The sequence below is a fragment of the Charadrius vociferus genome, unplaced genomic scaffold (assembly GCF_000708025.1).
Source record: "Charadrius vociferus isolate BGI_N301 unplaced genomic scaffold, ASM70802v2 scaffold172, whole genome shotgun sequence".
In the NCBI taxonomy this organism is placed as follows: Eukaryota; Metazoa; Chordata; class Aves; order Charadriiformes; family Charadriidae; genus Charadrius; species Charadrius vociferus.
The window spans coordinates 559,532-577,500 of record NW_009647217.1 but is presented as its reverse complement, the minus strand read 5'-3'; the positions used below and the strand labels follow the sequence as shown (position 1 = coordinate 577,500).

At 53.9% G+C, this 17,969-nt stretch overlaps 1 protein-coding gene across 1 annotated transcript in view; it reads right to left on the bottom strand.

Annotated features, from left to right (window-relative positions):
- The window catches only part of CADM1 (cell adhesion molecule 1), an 86,191-nt gene that overhangs the window by 13,755 nt on the left and 54,467 nt on the right, over window positions 1-17,969 (bottom strand). The window contains exons 7-9 of the mRNA XM_009895932.1: window positions 17,417-17,589; window positions 13,440-13,511; window positions 3,192-3,224 (exon numbers count right to left, since the gene is read on the bottom strand). Coding sequence (XP_009894234.1) covers window positions 3,192-3,224; window positions 13,440-13,511; window positions 17,417-17,589 — 278 coding nt within the window. The remainder of the gene's footprint in view (window positions 1-3,191; window positions 3,225-13,439; window positions 13,512-17,416; window positions 17,590-17,969) is intronic.

Sequence of the window (17,969 nt, the reverse complement as noted above, 5' to 3'; positions counted from 1 at the left end):
CCTGGGAAAACTGTTCAGGAGCTCTCAAAGCTCTTCCCTTACAAGAAGGAGAGGTCAAAATTTGGGAAAAAATGGCGGAATTACTTCTGCCGCAGCAAAGGGCCACCATGTATAAGGTCATGGCTGCTTATACATGTCCGGCCCGTGCGGGGGGCACGAGGGGAGCCGGGCATCTCACCCGCAGCGCTCCCCAGAGGGCAGCAGCCCCGCAGAAATTAAATTCTGGCACGTTGACTTTGAGGGGGGAGCGTGGCGGAGGAGGAAGGGGATGGCAGAAAAAGGGCTTTCCTTCCAGGCTCGGCGGTGGCAGCCTCTCAGAGACGTTACTCTCCCGGCTCCACCGCGGCGTGCCCCGGCTGGGGCCGCTGGCAGGCAGGACCTGCGCTTTCAGCCCCGCTGGCGCCCCGACACCAGGAGGGGCACAAACGAGAGAGAGGGAAGGAGGGCTTAAGCTCGGGACACCCGGCTTAGCGCGGTGCAGCAGAAGCACAAGCCTTCCTGCCGGCCATGACCATGCTGTTATTGGAGTTCTGGCAATGAACAGTGCAGAGAAAGGAGAAAGTGCGTCAGAAAATTTACAGTTAAGCTATCATTTTTAAACAAAAGAGTTAACAATGTTCGTGCTTTAAGTCACTCATGCATCGCTGCCGTCAACTCCGTTCCAGGAGGAAACAGGAACGGCAGGGGCTTTGCTACCGCTGTTACATGCACACACATACAGGACTCCTTTCCCCCCCCCAGTCCTCTAGGATACACTCCAAAAAATTAAAGTACTCAAAAATCCTTTCCCAGATTGAAGTATTGTGCTGGTTCCACACTAGCCTTACATTTCGTTTTCTTTGCTAGCAATCTCTTTTTTGGGTTTTTTCGTTTGGTTTGGTTTTTGTTTTATTTTTTCTTCCCCCAATTCATTTGGAACGGTTTTTGGAGAAAATCCATTTGGCTGTAGTTCATGCCCATGCATTTCTAGTCATTCACAGACATGCTCACTCCCATCGGACATCGGTAAGAACAAATGGCCAACATACAGAAACACCTGGTGTACTCCATACACACTCCAGCAACACAAGCTTGGAAAGAAACCCCGGAGTCTCCAGGGGAAAAGCACCCCCGGGCCAAGCGCGGGGGGTCGGTGCGGACCGGCCGGGTTTTAAGGCAGGAAAGTTTGTGGCAGCTCACGGGACTGCGCTCGCTTGTCATTTCAGCCGTCAGCCTCCCTACAGCTGGAAACGCTCAGGGGGACCCCTGGACTTGAAACCACGCTTTTTGGGGCTTTCCCCAACACCAGTAAAACTGACGAAAGCGGTCGGGAATTGCGTTAAAGAAAGGGGCGCGGGCGGCAAGGCTGCGTGTACCCTCCCGCGCCCCCTCCTGCACTCAGCCTGCCCGGCTTGCCTTCGCACCGGAGTAACACCCTGCCCGTTAGACACGGCTCGCCGAGACATCCAGAAACGACGCTGGAAGTCACGCCAGTGTCAGGGCTGCCTCGTCTCGCCCAAACGCAGCGGCATCATCCGCAGCGCCGTCTGAGACAAACTGAAAAAAAGGGTTCTGTTTTCTGACCTTGCGGGGCACTTCGTTCTTTTGCCTGCACGCATCCCCCTTTTCTCAGCAAACCCGAGTACTAACGGTGGGGCCGGAGCAGCGCTGCGGGCTCGGCGCCGACCCCTCTCCCCGCGCCCTGCCCGCCGGCGCTGCGGCCGCGGGATGCCCTGCCACCGCGCCGACCCGCTGCAGAGCCCACAACCACGGGGCGGGAGAGCGGTGGGGACGGAGCGGCTCCCCTTCAGCCCCCGCCGCCTCTCCCCACTGCTCTCAGACACTTGTAAGAAAGCGCAGCGCCCGGCTGGTACGTGAAAGGAGCAGCGGGACCCCCACCACCTGAGCTGGTGCCCCCGAGCATACCTGCCGGTAATTCAGCTGGGCTGCCATCTTCAGGGGCAGCTCTGCAGCCTCCCCCTCCCCAGGGCTTAACGATCGGGTGATTAACGTTTTGCCTTCATCTGACTTCCACAAGCGTCAGCGTAGTGCGGGATGAGACGTCACTTGGACTTTTATTGCTTTGCCGTGACGGAAGTCACGGTAGCTACGAACTCGCCCGTGCTGAATCTTGACATTAAATGTACACGGGGAGATGGGCGCTCTGGAGAAAACAGAACCACGTCTGAAGGCTTCCGATTTTTAAGTCAAGTGGGAAAACGCATCCAAGCAGGTAAGTTATCCGGGACGAGAACTGCACGTCCCTCCGCTGGACACGGGGCATCGCTACCGAACCGTGCCTTCACCCTGCGCTCCCTCTCCCCGCGCCCGAGAGCCGCCTGGGTGGGAGGAGGCAGGACAAAGAGGTTGCTCTGCACTACAGGGCTCTGTCAATAAAAGAAACACTCGATTTATCAGAGTTAAAAGAAACTAAAATAGCAAGCTGAAATATGGATTAGCCTTCATTAAAATTGTCAGAGGTTTCGGTTCTGTAGCTGAAAAGCGAGCTCGTGCCAAAAACGGGTACGCTCAGCTTCCCGTCTGAAGCGACTATTTAGGCTCGCTTTAAAAATGCAGGAAGCTCCGGAAGCTGTCAAGCTGTTAGCCAGACCGCCGGGAGCAGACGAGAAGGGTTAGTTTGCTAGACTGCTATGCTGATAGCAGTGTTGCTGCTTGTTTTCCAAACCTCCTTCTGCAGTGTAATAATGCACACTGCACCGCTGACCGCCGGGGCGCGCGCTCCGCTGCGGAGCATCCCCGGCACGCCACAGGCTGCCCCGCGCCGGCGCACCCGCCGGACACGCTCTCTTACAAACTCCAAACGAAAGACAAACACCTGAGATTTCCTAAAAAAAATTAAATTTGGATTCCCTTTTTCAAAAGCCTCATTTCTCTTCCTTGTGCGAAGCGATGACCCCGGGAACGGGGAGGAGGGGAGAATCACCGCTCGCACACGTACGCCGGTCCTGCGGGGCGTGGGGGATGGGTGCTCGCCCGGCACCAGAACGACCGGCTGCGAAGCTCGCAACAGAAATGACAAGACCAGACAGACTTTCCAGCCTTAAAACCTGTGTGATATTTATGAGATCCGTCCACCTGAAACAGGGTTTTCCCTTGAAGACTGCATTTCCCTTTTTGGCTTCCCCTTCCCAGGCTTGTCTTGCCACTCAGCAGCGCTGAGAAATAAGAGAAAACAGGAATGTGATACCAACCGTGAACTGCCGGTTCTGTCGTCGCCGTTGTGTCTACACACGGGAACAGAGGATTGGAGGAAGGGAAGAAACAGGAGGAACAGCATGCAAAAAAAGGGAAAATGGAAAAAATGGAACAGATAATATATGAGCAAGCTTTCAAAGAACATTGCGTGACAAGCAATAATAAAATGAAAGGCAAAAAGCATTTGAAGTGAGTTGCACTGTTTAGAAGACATGCCTCCAGTTCAAAAGCTATGAGCCTGAGGAAAACAGTAAATTTTTCTTTTTCCAGGACCTTGCCAGAACAATTACTGGTGATTGCAAAGTCAGGGGAACGGGAGACGGGGGAGCACACCGACACCAACGCTTTCGTTGGTACGGACCAAAACAGAAGCTCAAGACGGGGACAAAGGGCCAACGACTGGAAAACAGCTTTTACGCATTTAAACATTGCCTTCGCCGAAGCCTGACCTGTGCCCGCCCGTTCCCCCCCTTCGTCCCCCGCAGGCAGCGACCCCCCAGGCACGGCCGGGCACGGCACAGCCGCGGCACCCAGACCGCTGCAGAGGGGGCAAGGGAGCGCCAACAACGGAGAGGCTCCGAAAAATCCCACGTCTGGTTCTGAGGGTGTGGGTGGCCTTCCGCCCCGGCTGCAGCGAGCCACGCGCCGGAAAGGTGCGCGCTTTTTCCAGTGTAAAAAACATTGTTCTAGAATGGGCAACTGCAGGAGGAAACAAGCAGTTCCTCTACCGCAACAGTTACCTAGTTAACAGTTACTGGTATTATATATAACATATTAGAGTTTTTCAGTCGCTAGTCTGAAGCTGACCGTACTCTGCATGCATGTCTTGCCATGGGAGATCTCTCGGGGGCGGCTGCCTTGCCAACTGAGGGATGCTGCACCTCCTCCCAGGCGTCCGGAGCTGGCAACTGTAAAGACGGACCCAAATCTCAAGGCTTTTGCCGACAGTGCCCTGAGTTACCTCCTCTGCGCCAAGAGGTCTAAATCACGTTTGTTCCCATCAGCCGAATTACTGACTTATTTGGTTGTTGAAACTCATTTCCTTCCCGCCTGGTTCCAGGTGCCCTGCGGCACCGGCTGCTCGCCCTGGGGGCGCACAACCCGCCCCCCACCCCGCCGGGCCCCCCCGCCGGCTCCCCCCCGCAGGTCCCCACCGACGGCTCCGAGCTGACAGCTTGCGCGCAGCTCCCCTCGGTTCGATGCAGGCAATGTTTAAATGAATAAAACGGCGTGGGGACGAGCAGAGAAGCGCTCCACGTCGTACTTCTGGGAGGCAGCCCGGAGCTTGAGTTCTGTTGCTGCAAGGAGAGGCGACTGGCGCTGGCGTTTCCCCGCAGTCCCCCGCAGCCCAGAGAAGCCCAGGGCGGCGGGACGGTCCTCCTGCGCATGCAGGGGAACAAGCAGGACCCGTTCCTTTGCAATTTAGCCGCGGACAGCCCAGGTCTGACTTTCTGAAGCACCAGTGACAAGAATCATAGGAGGAACACACAATACTTACAGATACAAGGTCTACATGCTTGAATTAGGAAAGCAAAACAGAGAAACCCTGCACAATTTAACAAACTGCACCAAGGCTCGCGTAGCAGGTTATCAAGCCGTCATTAGCCTGTTTCCACTGCCAACGTGTCCTGTTCTCGTCTCGGCAATCGAATCTAACGCACGCTCCCACACGCGAGCGCTTGTTGCCCTGCTGGGAGCTCTGGCGGAGGCTGCAAGGGACGCCGTCCAGCGCCCAGCGGAGAACAAGAGCGGGGCTGCTCTTTGTTTTCGGGTGGCAATCCCCACACGAGGCCTCGTTTTAACCGAGCAAATGGTGACGGGGAAAATGGCGGTGAAGGTGGGGGGAAAGTTGTTGTTTAGAGAGGGTTGTAAAACTGGGGATTAACTCCTGAGATAGCATCTCGGCATCTAGAAATAGTCTCAATTTACTGTCTTCCTGTAATAAAAAATGTTACGTCAGCTTTTACACTAAATAGAGAATCTGCTGAAAGCAAACTTGTATTCACGTGCTGGAAGAGATATTAGTCGAGAAACAGTGCAAACTGGACAGTGCAGCTCGCTTCCCCGTCTGGGGACAGAGACCAACAGGTTACAAAAAATAAAGTTCTCAAGCGGTTGTAAGTGCGAACAAATATCCAAGTCAAACAACATGTTGGCTGCAGCTGGAATGACAAAGTTATGATTAGCAAATGGTTTGGATGGTTGCAATAGGAAACACAGACCAGTTAAAGTTTAGAAGGAGCTTTCTGGAAGTCCAGTTCAATCCCAGAGTCTTCTTGGAGAAGAAGGATCGCATAGACACAGCGCTCCAGAGAGGAATAATCTCACGTTAAAGCAAGGCCAGGAGTGCCCCCGACACAGGCACAGCACTGCAGCGGTTGCACGGCAGAGGAGAGAAAAATCGTCACCGGTGCTTTGGTATGGAACTGACGAACACACGTCACACCGCGCACGTACCGACCTCCACTGCTGCTCTGCCCTACGCAGCAAGGAACGTCCCCCCGCATGACGCTGCTGCTGCCACAACCCAGAATTTGAAGACGGACTGGCTGACCTTAAACGCGCTTCCCGAATTCCAGGGACGCGCCGTGGACTTCTGCTCCACTTCGGAGAACAGCTGCGTTTAGGTGCCGGCGCAGGCCGACGGCACCCCAGAGACCAGCCTTCTGCCCTGTGTCCTAGGAGACAAATCATCGCTTCTCCTCCAATGGGGGCTGACAAGAAAGCCCTCGATCTGTTTCTGACTTCACTACGGTCGAACAAAGCCAACGAAAGGCTCTGCCATCACCCAACAGCCCCGCTCGGGTCCTGAGCCCAGGCGGGAGCAGCAGTCACGCAGCCACACGCAGCCGACGGTTATCCTTTACGTGATCAGCTGGTGCAGAGCCAAGGGATGTTTTACAAGATGCGGCAAAGCAGAGGACACAGAAAGCACGGAAACAGAGAGGCTCAGCGTTGTACTTTCCATCTTAAGATAAAGCTAAAGGCTTCCCTTCCTGATGTTAATCAGTAACGCAACAAAACGTGCTGTACGGGCAGAAGTAAAACGTTGCAATGGTCCTTCAAGACCTACGTGTACGTAGATCCACCGGAGGACTGGTTTATAATTAAAGAAGATCTCCAGCGAAGGAACCATTGGCCTCCCTAAAGCTGCGCGTTTCACTTAATCGTGATTTCTTTTTAGCGTTGGTCCTACGAAGAGAGTGTGGGGCGGCCAGTGCTCCAGCGCAGACACTAACACACATCGTCTGGCGATACAGATGGCGTTCTCTGCCAGCTAAGACAACTCGGACGACACCCAAGTTTTAGGCGCTCACCACTTCATTAGGTAGCTACACAAGCGCACGCACACACACATATATACACATATTTATAAAATTACTGCGCGAAGGCATCTGGGCGACATTTAGCAGAGTTACGAGCGCCATCGCTGTGCCTCCTCATTTTTTCAAATGGATTCTCTCCAACTTCAAACTGTTTGCGGAGTGTGACAGACTGGGCCCTTTAAACTCGCCCGTAATTAGTCCACAGCCTCAAACAGAACGAGCACGATGGAGGAATATTAAAACCCCGGCAGCCAAATTAAATTCGCCAACTCGAGCGCTCGAGCCACAGTGCTGCAGCCGTACAGCAGCACACCATACAATGGAGCTTAAAAACACACAGCTGCTGTAAAGAGAATGACAATGGCACATCATCCAAAGAACGGCACAGCACTTTTTTTTTAAAAAAAAAATTTAAAGTGGTGTTAATAAGTATAGATATCCATTCAATACAGCGCTTTTTGAGATGCTTTCTGAACTGGAAACAAAAGCCAATCCTGTCGCTGACTTGTGGAGCCCTCATCCTGTCGGGTTTTCCCGACTACTTCAGGTTTACTGACCAGGGTGAGCACGAATTCCCTCACGTTGCTGCGTTCACAGCAGCCTTCGGGACCAGCCTGCGGCATCATAAATGGGACTTGTGCTTTGTTTCAGGTCCGTATGGCTCGTGAAAAGCCCTCCACAACTCCCCGTCCTCCCCGCTGCACATGCGCCCGCCGCCACCGGCAGCAGCGGTGCTGCACCGCAGTACCACCGCGGAGGAGCGCGCCGGGGGCAAAGGGGCCCCCCAACCCCCGGCGCAGCAGCCCGGCAGCCCTCTGCCCCGCTAAATGCCCCATGGCAGGGGGGGTGACGATGCACCTCGCGTTCCGACACTCCCACCATGACCCCCAGTACAGCGGTTCCAGCCCGCGCCGGGCGCTTTTGTGCACGGGCATGTTGCAACGCACCCCAGAGACGGTTTGATTTGCGGACCAGATGTTTCACAAAAATAATCTCAATCTGTATGGAAGTTGTGTGCCACAAGAACAAAAATATTCCGAAATCAGTGCCGCGACTCCGGCTACGCCTTTGCGTGTTTTTCCGTAAGGACCTGCCAGGATTTTGGTTTTACGTAGATCCCAACCTTGTGAACACCGCACCTGCCCGCGCTTTCCCGCGGTGCGGGCACGGCGCTGGCTGCCGGCACCCTGCTGGAACCGAGGAGCCCTCGGCATCAGGGGCCGACCCGCCACGCTGCCAGGCGGTGTACAAGCCCCGGGCAAGCCCTGACCCCTTCTCTGCTCTGCCCGCAGTGTCCCCCGGGGAGGGGACGGGTCCTCTGCCCGGCTCCCTCTGCCTGAACACGCACCCGTTCTGCCCAGCAAAACGATGGTTTCTGCAGCGCTTACGCTGCACCACCACCCATGACACCAGACGCGACAGCACCGTGTCTGCTACTGACTGGACGCAGTACCAAAAGACTGCTTTTTATTTCATTGTATTTTCTGTAACAGGCCTGTCAGCTGCTCTCTCTGCCTTTATTCCCTTTAATGCGGTCACATCCTGGATAAAAATGTCAGAAGAGCACCGCATCATCTTTAAATTAACTTGACATTTCAGCAGGGACATGCAGAAGCTTCAACGGAAAGCAAAAGTTAAATAATAAAATAGTTTGGGGGAACAGATGAGCGTGCTGAGTCGCTGTACGCTGGCATCAAGCGCCTGGACGCGCCGCCAGCCGGGGTGACGCAGGAGCGCCCAGCGGCACCGGTCGAGCTCCCCGTGGGCTGCGCGGGCATCGCCCCAGGGCCGCCCGGGAGCACGAAATTCCCAGGGGACCCCCGCCGCCGGCAGCGTCAGGCACAAGCGGCCATTCCTGATGAGATGCAAAGCCTGCGATTCCGCGGGTACCTGGGTAATCCCCCCGCTGCCCCCTCACCTCCCACAGACCCACCGCAAGGTAATTTGAGCAAAGAATGACTTCTACCGCATTCCTCTCGCCCACCACCTCTTTGGATGCCTGTTGGAATAAGCCCCGTGCAACTGCAGGCTTCCACACAACCAGCTGCAATCGGGAAAGAACAAACTGCTGCTGTGGATAAAAATCATCGTTTTCCTCACTCTGAGGAAGTTTTCTGGCGTATGAATTCACGCTCTGAAAAACGTTTCTTCTGAAGGACTTCAGGTTTCCGTGCACTGCTATTTCCTAGGCAGCTACGGTGACCCAAACCCGGGGTTCGTAACGGAGCGCAGCGAGCTGGCAGCCAGCCAGCCCCCCTCCATGGGCACCGACGCCGCTGCCCTCCTTCAGCGCCGGGCGGAAAGCAGAGCTCACCTCCCAGGTGGCCCTGGTCGCCAGGGGATGCTCACACTCAGCATCAATTAGCAGCTCCCGCTTCGGAGCTCGCTGACTCCTGAACACCTCCCAGTCAAACACAGCCTGATCGCTCCTCCTTAGAAAAAAACCCCAACGCCGCGGCCACAGCGCAGGCTCGGGGCTTTCCGACCAGGTTGGTCCGGGAGGCACGAGCATCCCTGGGAATTCGGAAGCTAACAGCACTGCCTGCGATGTCTCAGCCCCCTGAACACACACCCCGCTACCGGCCGCCCTAGAGGATCGGTGGGGTTTAGAAGATGGTCTAAGACGGCATTAAAGGGAGGCCACAGCGGAATCCACCAGCTTGCTGTTAATGCTGCTGCAAGACGGGCAGCGGAACCAGCAGCGTCCAACACAAGGCGTGAAGCCCGGTAACGTGCACGCGTGTCGCACCCCCAAGTCTCCACCGAAACTGTTGCCAAGACACCTGCGCGATCCGTCTGCGGAGAAAGTGTGAGAAATGCAAATTGGCATGAACAAATAATGCTGGAGATCCCGCGGTGCGGAGGTGTACGTGCTAAGCAAGACCAGAAGGCAGCAAAACGGTGCTTGAAACGGCAGGCTAACCGCGCCGCACCGCGCCGTGCCCAAAGATGAGGGCTTTGCTATTATTAAGAACCTTTATCTCCCAGGAAACAACAGCTGTCCAAAACCAGGATTTCAAGGAACGACTCTAGGGGTAATTCAAATTATGCGGTTTGCTCTGCTGTATCATATTGTACATCTTAATGAACAAAGCCACAAGGACAATTTCAACTGATAAAAAAGGGCTTGCCGGCGATAACGGCTGAACCACCGAAGGACGGTCGGAATATCAATGCAGTTGGAGGATATACGAAAAAGATCAAACTGTCACGCAGGAAATCTTCTCAAGCACCTACACTGCAGCCAAGCGCCGGTGACAGAGGAAGAGCTTTAAAGGTTGTGCTGTTTTGGAAACTTTACCACCGCTCAGCTTTTCCTTTTCCTGGAAAAAAAAAAAGCAGCAGGACAGCTTTGCGGAGATCTGCCCCCAAACCTCCCTGCCGGAACACCACCTCAGGGGCTCAGCACGCCTTTGTAGGTCAAGCGTCCAGCAGCGGCGACAGCGGATTTGGCCCTGCCAAGAAGAGGGGCCGATGAAGGGACCCTTCGTCCCCCCAGCACGGACGCGGCAGGGGTCGGGGAGGGACTGGGAGCAGGGGCTCCATCGCCCGCCCGCACGTCCATCGCCTGCCCGACCTCCCCCAGCTGCTGCGCCCACCGCTCCGGATGACGTCTGCTGAGCGGCGGCGACCATCGCTGCGAGAGGAACTCCTCCGGGCAGGGCTGCACCTCCGTGTCACGCTGGAACACGTCGAGAGTAGAAGCACTGTTCTGTCAGATGGTCTGAGCGGGGGAAAATGAATCCCGAACAAGTTCTCATCTCCAATAACTCAAAAGGAGCACTTCCAAGAACGTAATTTCCCAGGGCAGCCGCTGGAGGTGGCAGCACATCTACATCACGGACTTTGGGCATGGAACCTGTTTCCCTGCAGGTCTCTCTCTCCCTTGGGTGTTTTTTTAATTAAAAAAAGAGAATTGTTTCTCAGCGCTACTCTGTGGTTTCAGGGGACATGCACTAGGCCACTATTACACAAGGAGGAGAGGGGACAAGGCAAAATAAAGCAGATTTCCAGTCCCCCTCATCCTAAGGAACGGCTTTCGACCCGGCTGGCTGGCAGACGACTCGCAGCCCGCCCGCCAGCGCAGCGCAGAAACACCCCGTCTGCTACCAAAGCACTTATGTCGCACCAGAAGAGGAGCTCAACGGTGTGGTGATGATGGGAATTAAGGTATCGATTGTCTCTTGAGGCTTTAAAAAGTGTTTCAACACTACTATGCTATGTAATTCTAGAGATTATGTTAATTTGACCTAATTTTTTCCAGCTACAAAGTCTCTTAGCTATTGAAGAGCAGAAGTTCTGCGGCTTCATACCGCCTGGGTGCTGGCTGGAAAACCTCAAAGCAGGACACGTACACGTGCACGTCTCTGCAGAGAGAGGGGAGGCGAGGCCTCAGCTGCTCTTTGTGGGAAAAGCACGTGGAGCTTGTGGGCAGAAGACGGGAAGACACATGTCAAGAAAATTCAGCGTTAGCTCGGTGTCAGGGAAGAATATAAAAATTTTTCTTATCAGCATTAACTCGTCTTATTCCTACGTACTGTGAGCAGTAACTGCTGGAATCAGTGAACGACGTTACATTTTCAGTGCATTTCTAGCCTCGTCAGCAGTCCCAAGCCCATCCAGAACGGCACTGCGGAGGCAATGGAGACCCTCCTGGGTTTTGCCAACAGGATCTCGGCAAGATTTGAGTTTTAGATCCTCCATCACTGCAAGCAAAGGTGCGAGAGAGACGCAGGACGGCCACGCACTCCTGATCCCGAGGTCCTTCTGCCGGGCCGGTAAGAAAGCAACCCGCAGTTCTGCTTGTGCAGGCCATGAAGAGCTGCAGGTCAGCGCATCTTTGTGGGTGTCTAATCGCTTCTCACGGCGGTCGGACGTGCCCAGAGAGCAGCACCCTCACAACGGGCAGTGCTGACCCTCAGGGCAACGCTCTGCGCCGGTGGGGAGCTACCGAGGAGGAACGGCCGGGGAAGCGTCTCACCAGAAGGCCCTCCCGTCCTGGAAGGCCATCAGCCCTTCCTCCCCGCCTTCAAAGCAAGCCTGGAGGAGGACTGCAAGAGCGATCCCTTACAGCTGGAGCCCCCCCAGCCGTGGCTGCGGGGGTGCTGAGCACCTCCCGGGCATCATCCAGCGCTCCCGGTGACAGCCCTGTCCCGCTTGAAGAACCACCCACCTCCCCCTTCTGCTTTTCAATGGGAAAAAGCTAGAAAACTCCCGCAGAGGAGAGCCCAGAAGCCCAGAGGCTACCAAAAATTCCCTAACAAGTGGCACTGCTTGCGGCGGAAGAGCAAATAGCAAAACTGCTCTCTGTTATGAAGAGCCGCTGCTCCGGTGGCCGAGGCGGCGACAGGACAGCGCGCCCGTCGGAAGCCGCTCCCCGGGTGATCCCTAAAACGCCAGGCTGATAACAATCCAGTTCCCGGGAAAAGGACAGTCATTAACGTTCGCAGGCACTGACATCAGCCTAACGGGGTCGATCGAGCGTCAAAGACAAATTCTTCCTTTTAGCCTTCCAAAACGCACTGAAAGCATCAACAAATTACCGTAAACCCAAAGAACAGCGTATTGCGTCCATTTACACCGAGACATGCGGGATCGAGTTTCGCTGCCAACGGCTCTTAAGGAGACTTTTAATAAAGTTTGAAACCTACTCTGAAATGAAAGCGGGTTAAGAAATTAAAAACAGAAATAAAGTGAGCGAATCGCAAGACGGGAAAGCGCTGACGGCAGCGGGTCCCAAGCATCCGAAGGCGGGTGCCTGGAGTTGGGCGCTATCGATAACCACCTGGAAGGAGGAAGACAGAGAATGGCAAGGGCTGGACGACACGATGGTGGATGGCAGACGGCGCACAGGCAGCGCGTGTTAAGGCACGTCGGAAGAAAGACTTCAACGGCTCGTCCATGCCAGCGGAGTCTGAGCGGGTTGCAAAACCTGCAGAAGGAAAGAAGCCACAACACACCCCGAGCAGGACAGTTAGACTCAGCCCAGCAACATCAGAGAAGCAAATAAAATGTGAAGGCATTTACACGGGGGATGGTTTACAGCAACAATAAACACGTAAACATGGTGCTGTTAGCTATTCAACGGTCCATTCTCACCTTCCGTTTGTCACCTCTACCTCCAAAAAAAAAAAAAAAAAAAAAAAAAGGCAAGCAAAAGCAGCAGTTGAAATAGAAAAGATCAGCGAAATGACAATGCAAATGGTCACAAAGAAAGCAGAAAGGCCTTCGCCGTGAGTGCAGAGAGTCGGGCCTAGTGAGGAAGGGTGACGGATGCGTGTGACGGAGAGGTGTCTCCCGGTGGGCTGGTCGGTTTTACCCATCTCTTCTCGCAAGACCGGGAAAAACGCAAAACGCTAAAAGCCAGCTCCTCAAAAAGGGTCACGGGGACGGTGTCGGGGTCAATAAAAAATGAGTGGTGGGATTCACTCTTCTGGGAGAGCGAGGCGGAGGGCAGAGACAGACCGAACACCTAGGCGTGAGAAAAAGCATCTCGAGTCACAGGAGGTGAATTAAATCGCTACGAGACCAAACTTCCTGCTTTCAAGTATAAATTGCTCAGAAATTGATACTGATGGGGTCGAGGCTGAAACAACTGCCCGTAGTAACAGAGCTCTAAGGCTGTTTGTATCCTTCGTTTGGAAGCACCCAATATTAGCCACCAGTAACTGAATTAAGAGCTTTTTCTGCCACGGCAATTCCCGCGTCTCAGACACCGGCAGTAAGGACTATCCAACTCGTCAAACTGCTGGACCAGGACTCGCACAGTACGGTGGGTGTATTTGATTAGAAAAAAAAAAATAAATAAAAATTTGGAGTGATTCGTTTGTTGTGTTTCCCCAGGCTTCACGCTCTGCTTATATACATAAAAGACAATAAACATTCAGGACATTTCCAATGGTTATGAAGGTACCGTACCTGTGATGGTGGTAGGGATGGTGGTGGTAGTGGTGGTGGTTGTTGTGGGAGGAGGGATAGTTGTGGGGGGATCTGGATAAAATATAAAAAGGAAAAATAATAAAAAAGCAAATTAAGAAAAAACAAGCAGAACACAACAGCGGTCAATCGTGATCAGAGAAAAACAAGGACGCTAAGAAGCAGCACGGCTGTCGGGTGCCCTCCCTCCTCCAAAACCAGGCGGTGGCTGCCCAGCTGGCCGCAGGGACGGCGGGCCAGAGCCTCCGCAGCTCGACCCCCTCCGGGATCCAGCTGGAGAATCTGGCCCCGACCCCCCCCCGGGCCTTCTACGGTGCTAAAAGAAATCAAAAAACCAAATAAAACCCAGCATAAATTAGTCAATGAGAGAGAGAGAAATGGAATGGGAGAGGCATAAGAAAAATAAACTGCACGCTTTCCACAACAAAAAGAACAGTTGACATGTACAAAGAGAGACACAGCGGTGCTTCCTTGGTTTCCTACGTATACATGTGCAAATCCGGTGGGAGGTTTGTGCGGGGCCCCGCTGCGCTTAACAGGCTAAATATCAACAGCACCTGATATATCCCCTCTCTTCCCAGGGCCCTTAACTTCACTGTTCTTCCTCTACAAACACACGTCAGCGGGGCGTTAGAAACTACTTCAGAGACAGTAATAAATACAAAGAAATGAGAACGTCATTACTAAATATCAATTTCAAGGTATGAAGAATTTCACCGAGAACTTTTAATAAAAAAATGTTAATATTTTTCTGGCAATTTCAGTTGAACGCTCCTGGTTTTGCTACCAGGGCATCGTTAATGAGAAACACGGATACGGGGATGTTTCTCCTCGTGACCCATAACCATTTCTCAGACGTACTTGACCTGTTGAGACTCACACACTGCCGCTCTTCACGGTATTTCTGCTACGTACAGGGGCACATCCTCGTCAAAATTATTGGGCAGGAGAAGGTAGATATGAGAAGACGTAAAAGAAAAAACTACGTATCAATGCCCAGATGATCAAACTGAATGCGCTAAGTAGTCGGGGAGACTTTGAACTACAGATTCATTCGGCAATAATAGAGCATGAAACATTTCACGGGCTTTTGATTTTAGGTCTCCTCTATAGCATGTCAACTTTTCATCGCTAACACATCTGCTACTCTTTTATCTCCAAGCGAGCTCTCAGACTCCCTAATTAAATACAGCTGAACTTTAATTATATGCTGCACCTTTATTATATCCCATACAACTTCCCGAAAGTTAAGAAACATTACCTCGGAGTCTGCTTCGCTGTGGAGCGCTTATTGACGGTACTATTCTAAGCGGTTATTGTCCTTCCCCTAGACCCGAAGCATCCCCGTCCCTACACCTACCGCAGGGCACTCCTCGCTCGCTCTAATACATCATCTCCCCAGGACCAGCGGGGACCCCAACAGCTGAAGCACAGCAGATCCCGGGCAGGGCAGTCCCCGGCCTTTCAGCAGACCGCACGGGGACGATGCTGTGCAGCAGACTCTTCCTCCATAAAAGCAAAAAAGAAAAAAAAAAAAGACCGTGCGCGAATTGCGCTGGAAGTAGCAAATGTGTCTGCCCACTCCCGGGGGGGGTGGGGGGGTGGGGTGAAAAAAATTTTAAAAATAAAGGTGTTTTCGCCGTGTGTCGATGTGCCTAGACGTCCCCGTAGCACGTGCGCAGCAGGGGAAGGGCTGTTCAGCGCAGCTCGGCACGGTTTTGCGGGCCGGGCCTCCCGGAGGCCATTGGCACGTAACCCCACTGAGCTGCAGACGCATCCCTCCGGGACGGAGACTACGGCAACCCTGCCTCTCCCGGGGGGGGGCCGGACCACGGCTCCGCCGTGCCGATGGCTACTCCCCAATGACACCCCGGCTGCGGAGGGACCGTGTCCGTAACGCCCCCGTTCCCGCCAGCGTGATGCGGGGGAGCTGCGCAGCGAGAGGCGGTGAGAGCCAGCCCCGTCTGCGGCCGGGCACGGCCTCCCGCCAGCTCCCACCCTGCGCCTACAGAGACGGACACAGACTCCGGAGCCCACGGAGCATCCGCTGCCTCGCCGTGGGGAAAGGTGCCAAGGGCTGGAGATGAAGAGGCTTTCCATGGCTTCACGCGAGCAGCACCGGCGCCCTGCCGGCACAGCCCGGGTTGGTCTGTACCAGGAGGCTTCAGACGATGGCCACAGCCCAACCGCTTCCTCCGCACCAACAGCTCTGGACTTCTCCCTTTTAGGCTCAGGGTTAAAAGGGTTCTTTAGGGCATCCAGAGCGCCAGATCCTAGCGGGACGCTCCCAAACATGCGGAAACTGGACATGATGAGCTGTAAAACCATTATCTGGCCGCGAGCTCCTGACTGACCACAAACCCCCTCCCCTGCGCGCCCCAAACACCTGCCAGACGCCTGGAGTCCATGGGTGTACTTCCCCTGGCAACCTGCGCCTCCTTGAAAGTACGACTGTCTCGGGTCTCCCGCTGGGGGTCGCATCCTGAGGGGGAGCGGCACCGGGGAAGACCTACGCGCTCCAGTTCTTACCTGCAGCCGAAATGCAGGATAATTAACAAGCGCGAGAGTTAGTGTGAGCTCTAAATCCCGGGTCGCTATCATGGGCGAGAGCTGCTCTAGCACTCGCTCGAGCCAAAACAGGTACGTAGAACTACACCAGGAATGAACTTGGCTCATCTACAACTGCTTTACGGCAGTAGCTCTCCACAGTTTTCATCTCATGGGGAACTGCCTGCGTCCTGTTTCGACTTCTTTCTTGCTTCCCCACAACACTAGTTCTTTCTTTAAACACCGATGTAAACAAAGGGTTTTTTCATGAGTATACAAATGACTCCATCGTAAATGCGCTTCTGGCTTCGTTTTGGAAACTGGAGGCTTTGGGAGCTGGAGGCACTAGAGAACTACCCGCACGACGTGGTAGATGAGTTCGCTTTCAGCTCAAAGCTATAGTTTTGGGATTATCTTCACTCTTGGGGCAAGTTTCTAAGACTGGGCTTAAAACGGCTCACGTCCAAGCGGCACTTGGATAAGCGACGTCACCTATTTATCTGGATCAAAGCGAGTACAAGAGAATTTGGGCTGCAGAGCTTCCAGCGGCTGCTGCGTGGAACGAGCTTCAGACCAAAGCCAGTGACGGTCCCACCCGAGGCACAGGCAACAGCGGCCACGAGCTCAGCCCAGCCGCACAGTACCCACTCCCAACACATCGGGTTTAGATACACAGCCCAAGGGAGTTGCTCATCATTAACCTGGGGGATCACTCTTCGAGCGCCTGCTGAATCTTCCTTATATGCAATGCCTCCTGACAGGAGCGTGGGGCTTAAAGCAATGGGAAAATAATGCAGAGGAACGGGAGAGCTAAAGGAGGTACTTAATGGCACTTTAAAAAGACGCTGAGGTGTGTTTTAGGGCCTGCTCAGCCGCCACAGGTTGGCTTAAGATGTCTCATTCCTCCAGTTTATTTACCGGTTTGTAATTATCTGGGGATGCTGGCTGCTCTTTGGTAATTTGGCTTGCTAATGAAAGACCTGGAACGCCCCTCTCCCGCCCCCCGCCGTCCCCGGGACAATTGCTGGAGACACTGGAGAAGGAATTACCGAAAGGAAAAGGCATTCCCAGGCCAGAGACCTTTCCCAGTCCTCCCCCTGCCCCTGCTCGGGCTTCTCCCGGGCTTCTCCCGGCAGCAGGGAGCGCGGGCAGGCTCGCCAGCGCGGCTGCGGAGGAGGGAGCGCAGCGGGCACCCAAGGGGCTCTGCGCCCGGCGCCCGACCCCGGGAGTCAGAGAGGCAGAAGAGAAGGGTTTCCAGCCCCTACCCCAGCCCGGTGCAACGCAGCCGTGTCGGGAGCTCCCTGTAAACCTTGCATTAAGCAAAACGTTAACTTCTGTCAAAGCTTTCAGAGCGCGGTATGTTGCAATCACGTGTAAATGAGTCTAGAAGAACGGTGGTTTTTCTCACGTACCGTATACAAACAGCATGTAATCCGCATGTGATTTCCCCACCGCGTTTGAAGCCTCACAGCGGTATGTACCATTATCTGTTTTGTTTAGGTTACTAATGAGAAGGTTTGAACCAGACACTACAACGTGTTGAGGCATCTCATCATCTACTCTTAACCACCTCATGTCCGTAGGCCTACAGAGGAGGGAGAAAAAGAAACAATCACATTACTATTTTCCTATGGTAAAGATGGCATCTTCAATAGTTCATCCACAGACAGAAAGCCCAAACCAAGAAAAAACTGTAAAGAAATAACACATACTTTTTTGCACTACTCAAGCCCAGATGCTGTCGGGCTTCCTCAATTTAAATTTATTTTAACCCAACAGGAAACTGTATCCAGACCTTAAATTTTCGGAAAACACTAATGCAAGCAGGAAGAAAGTTCATTAGTGGTTAATCATTCGCTTATTCAGAAAACCTGACCTCTTTGAGGCTAGGGACTGCGTGTGCGCCCACAGGGTGCTCTGAGTGCGGATCTGGACAGCATGTGGCAGAACAGGTACGTTTTGGTC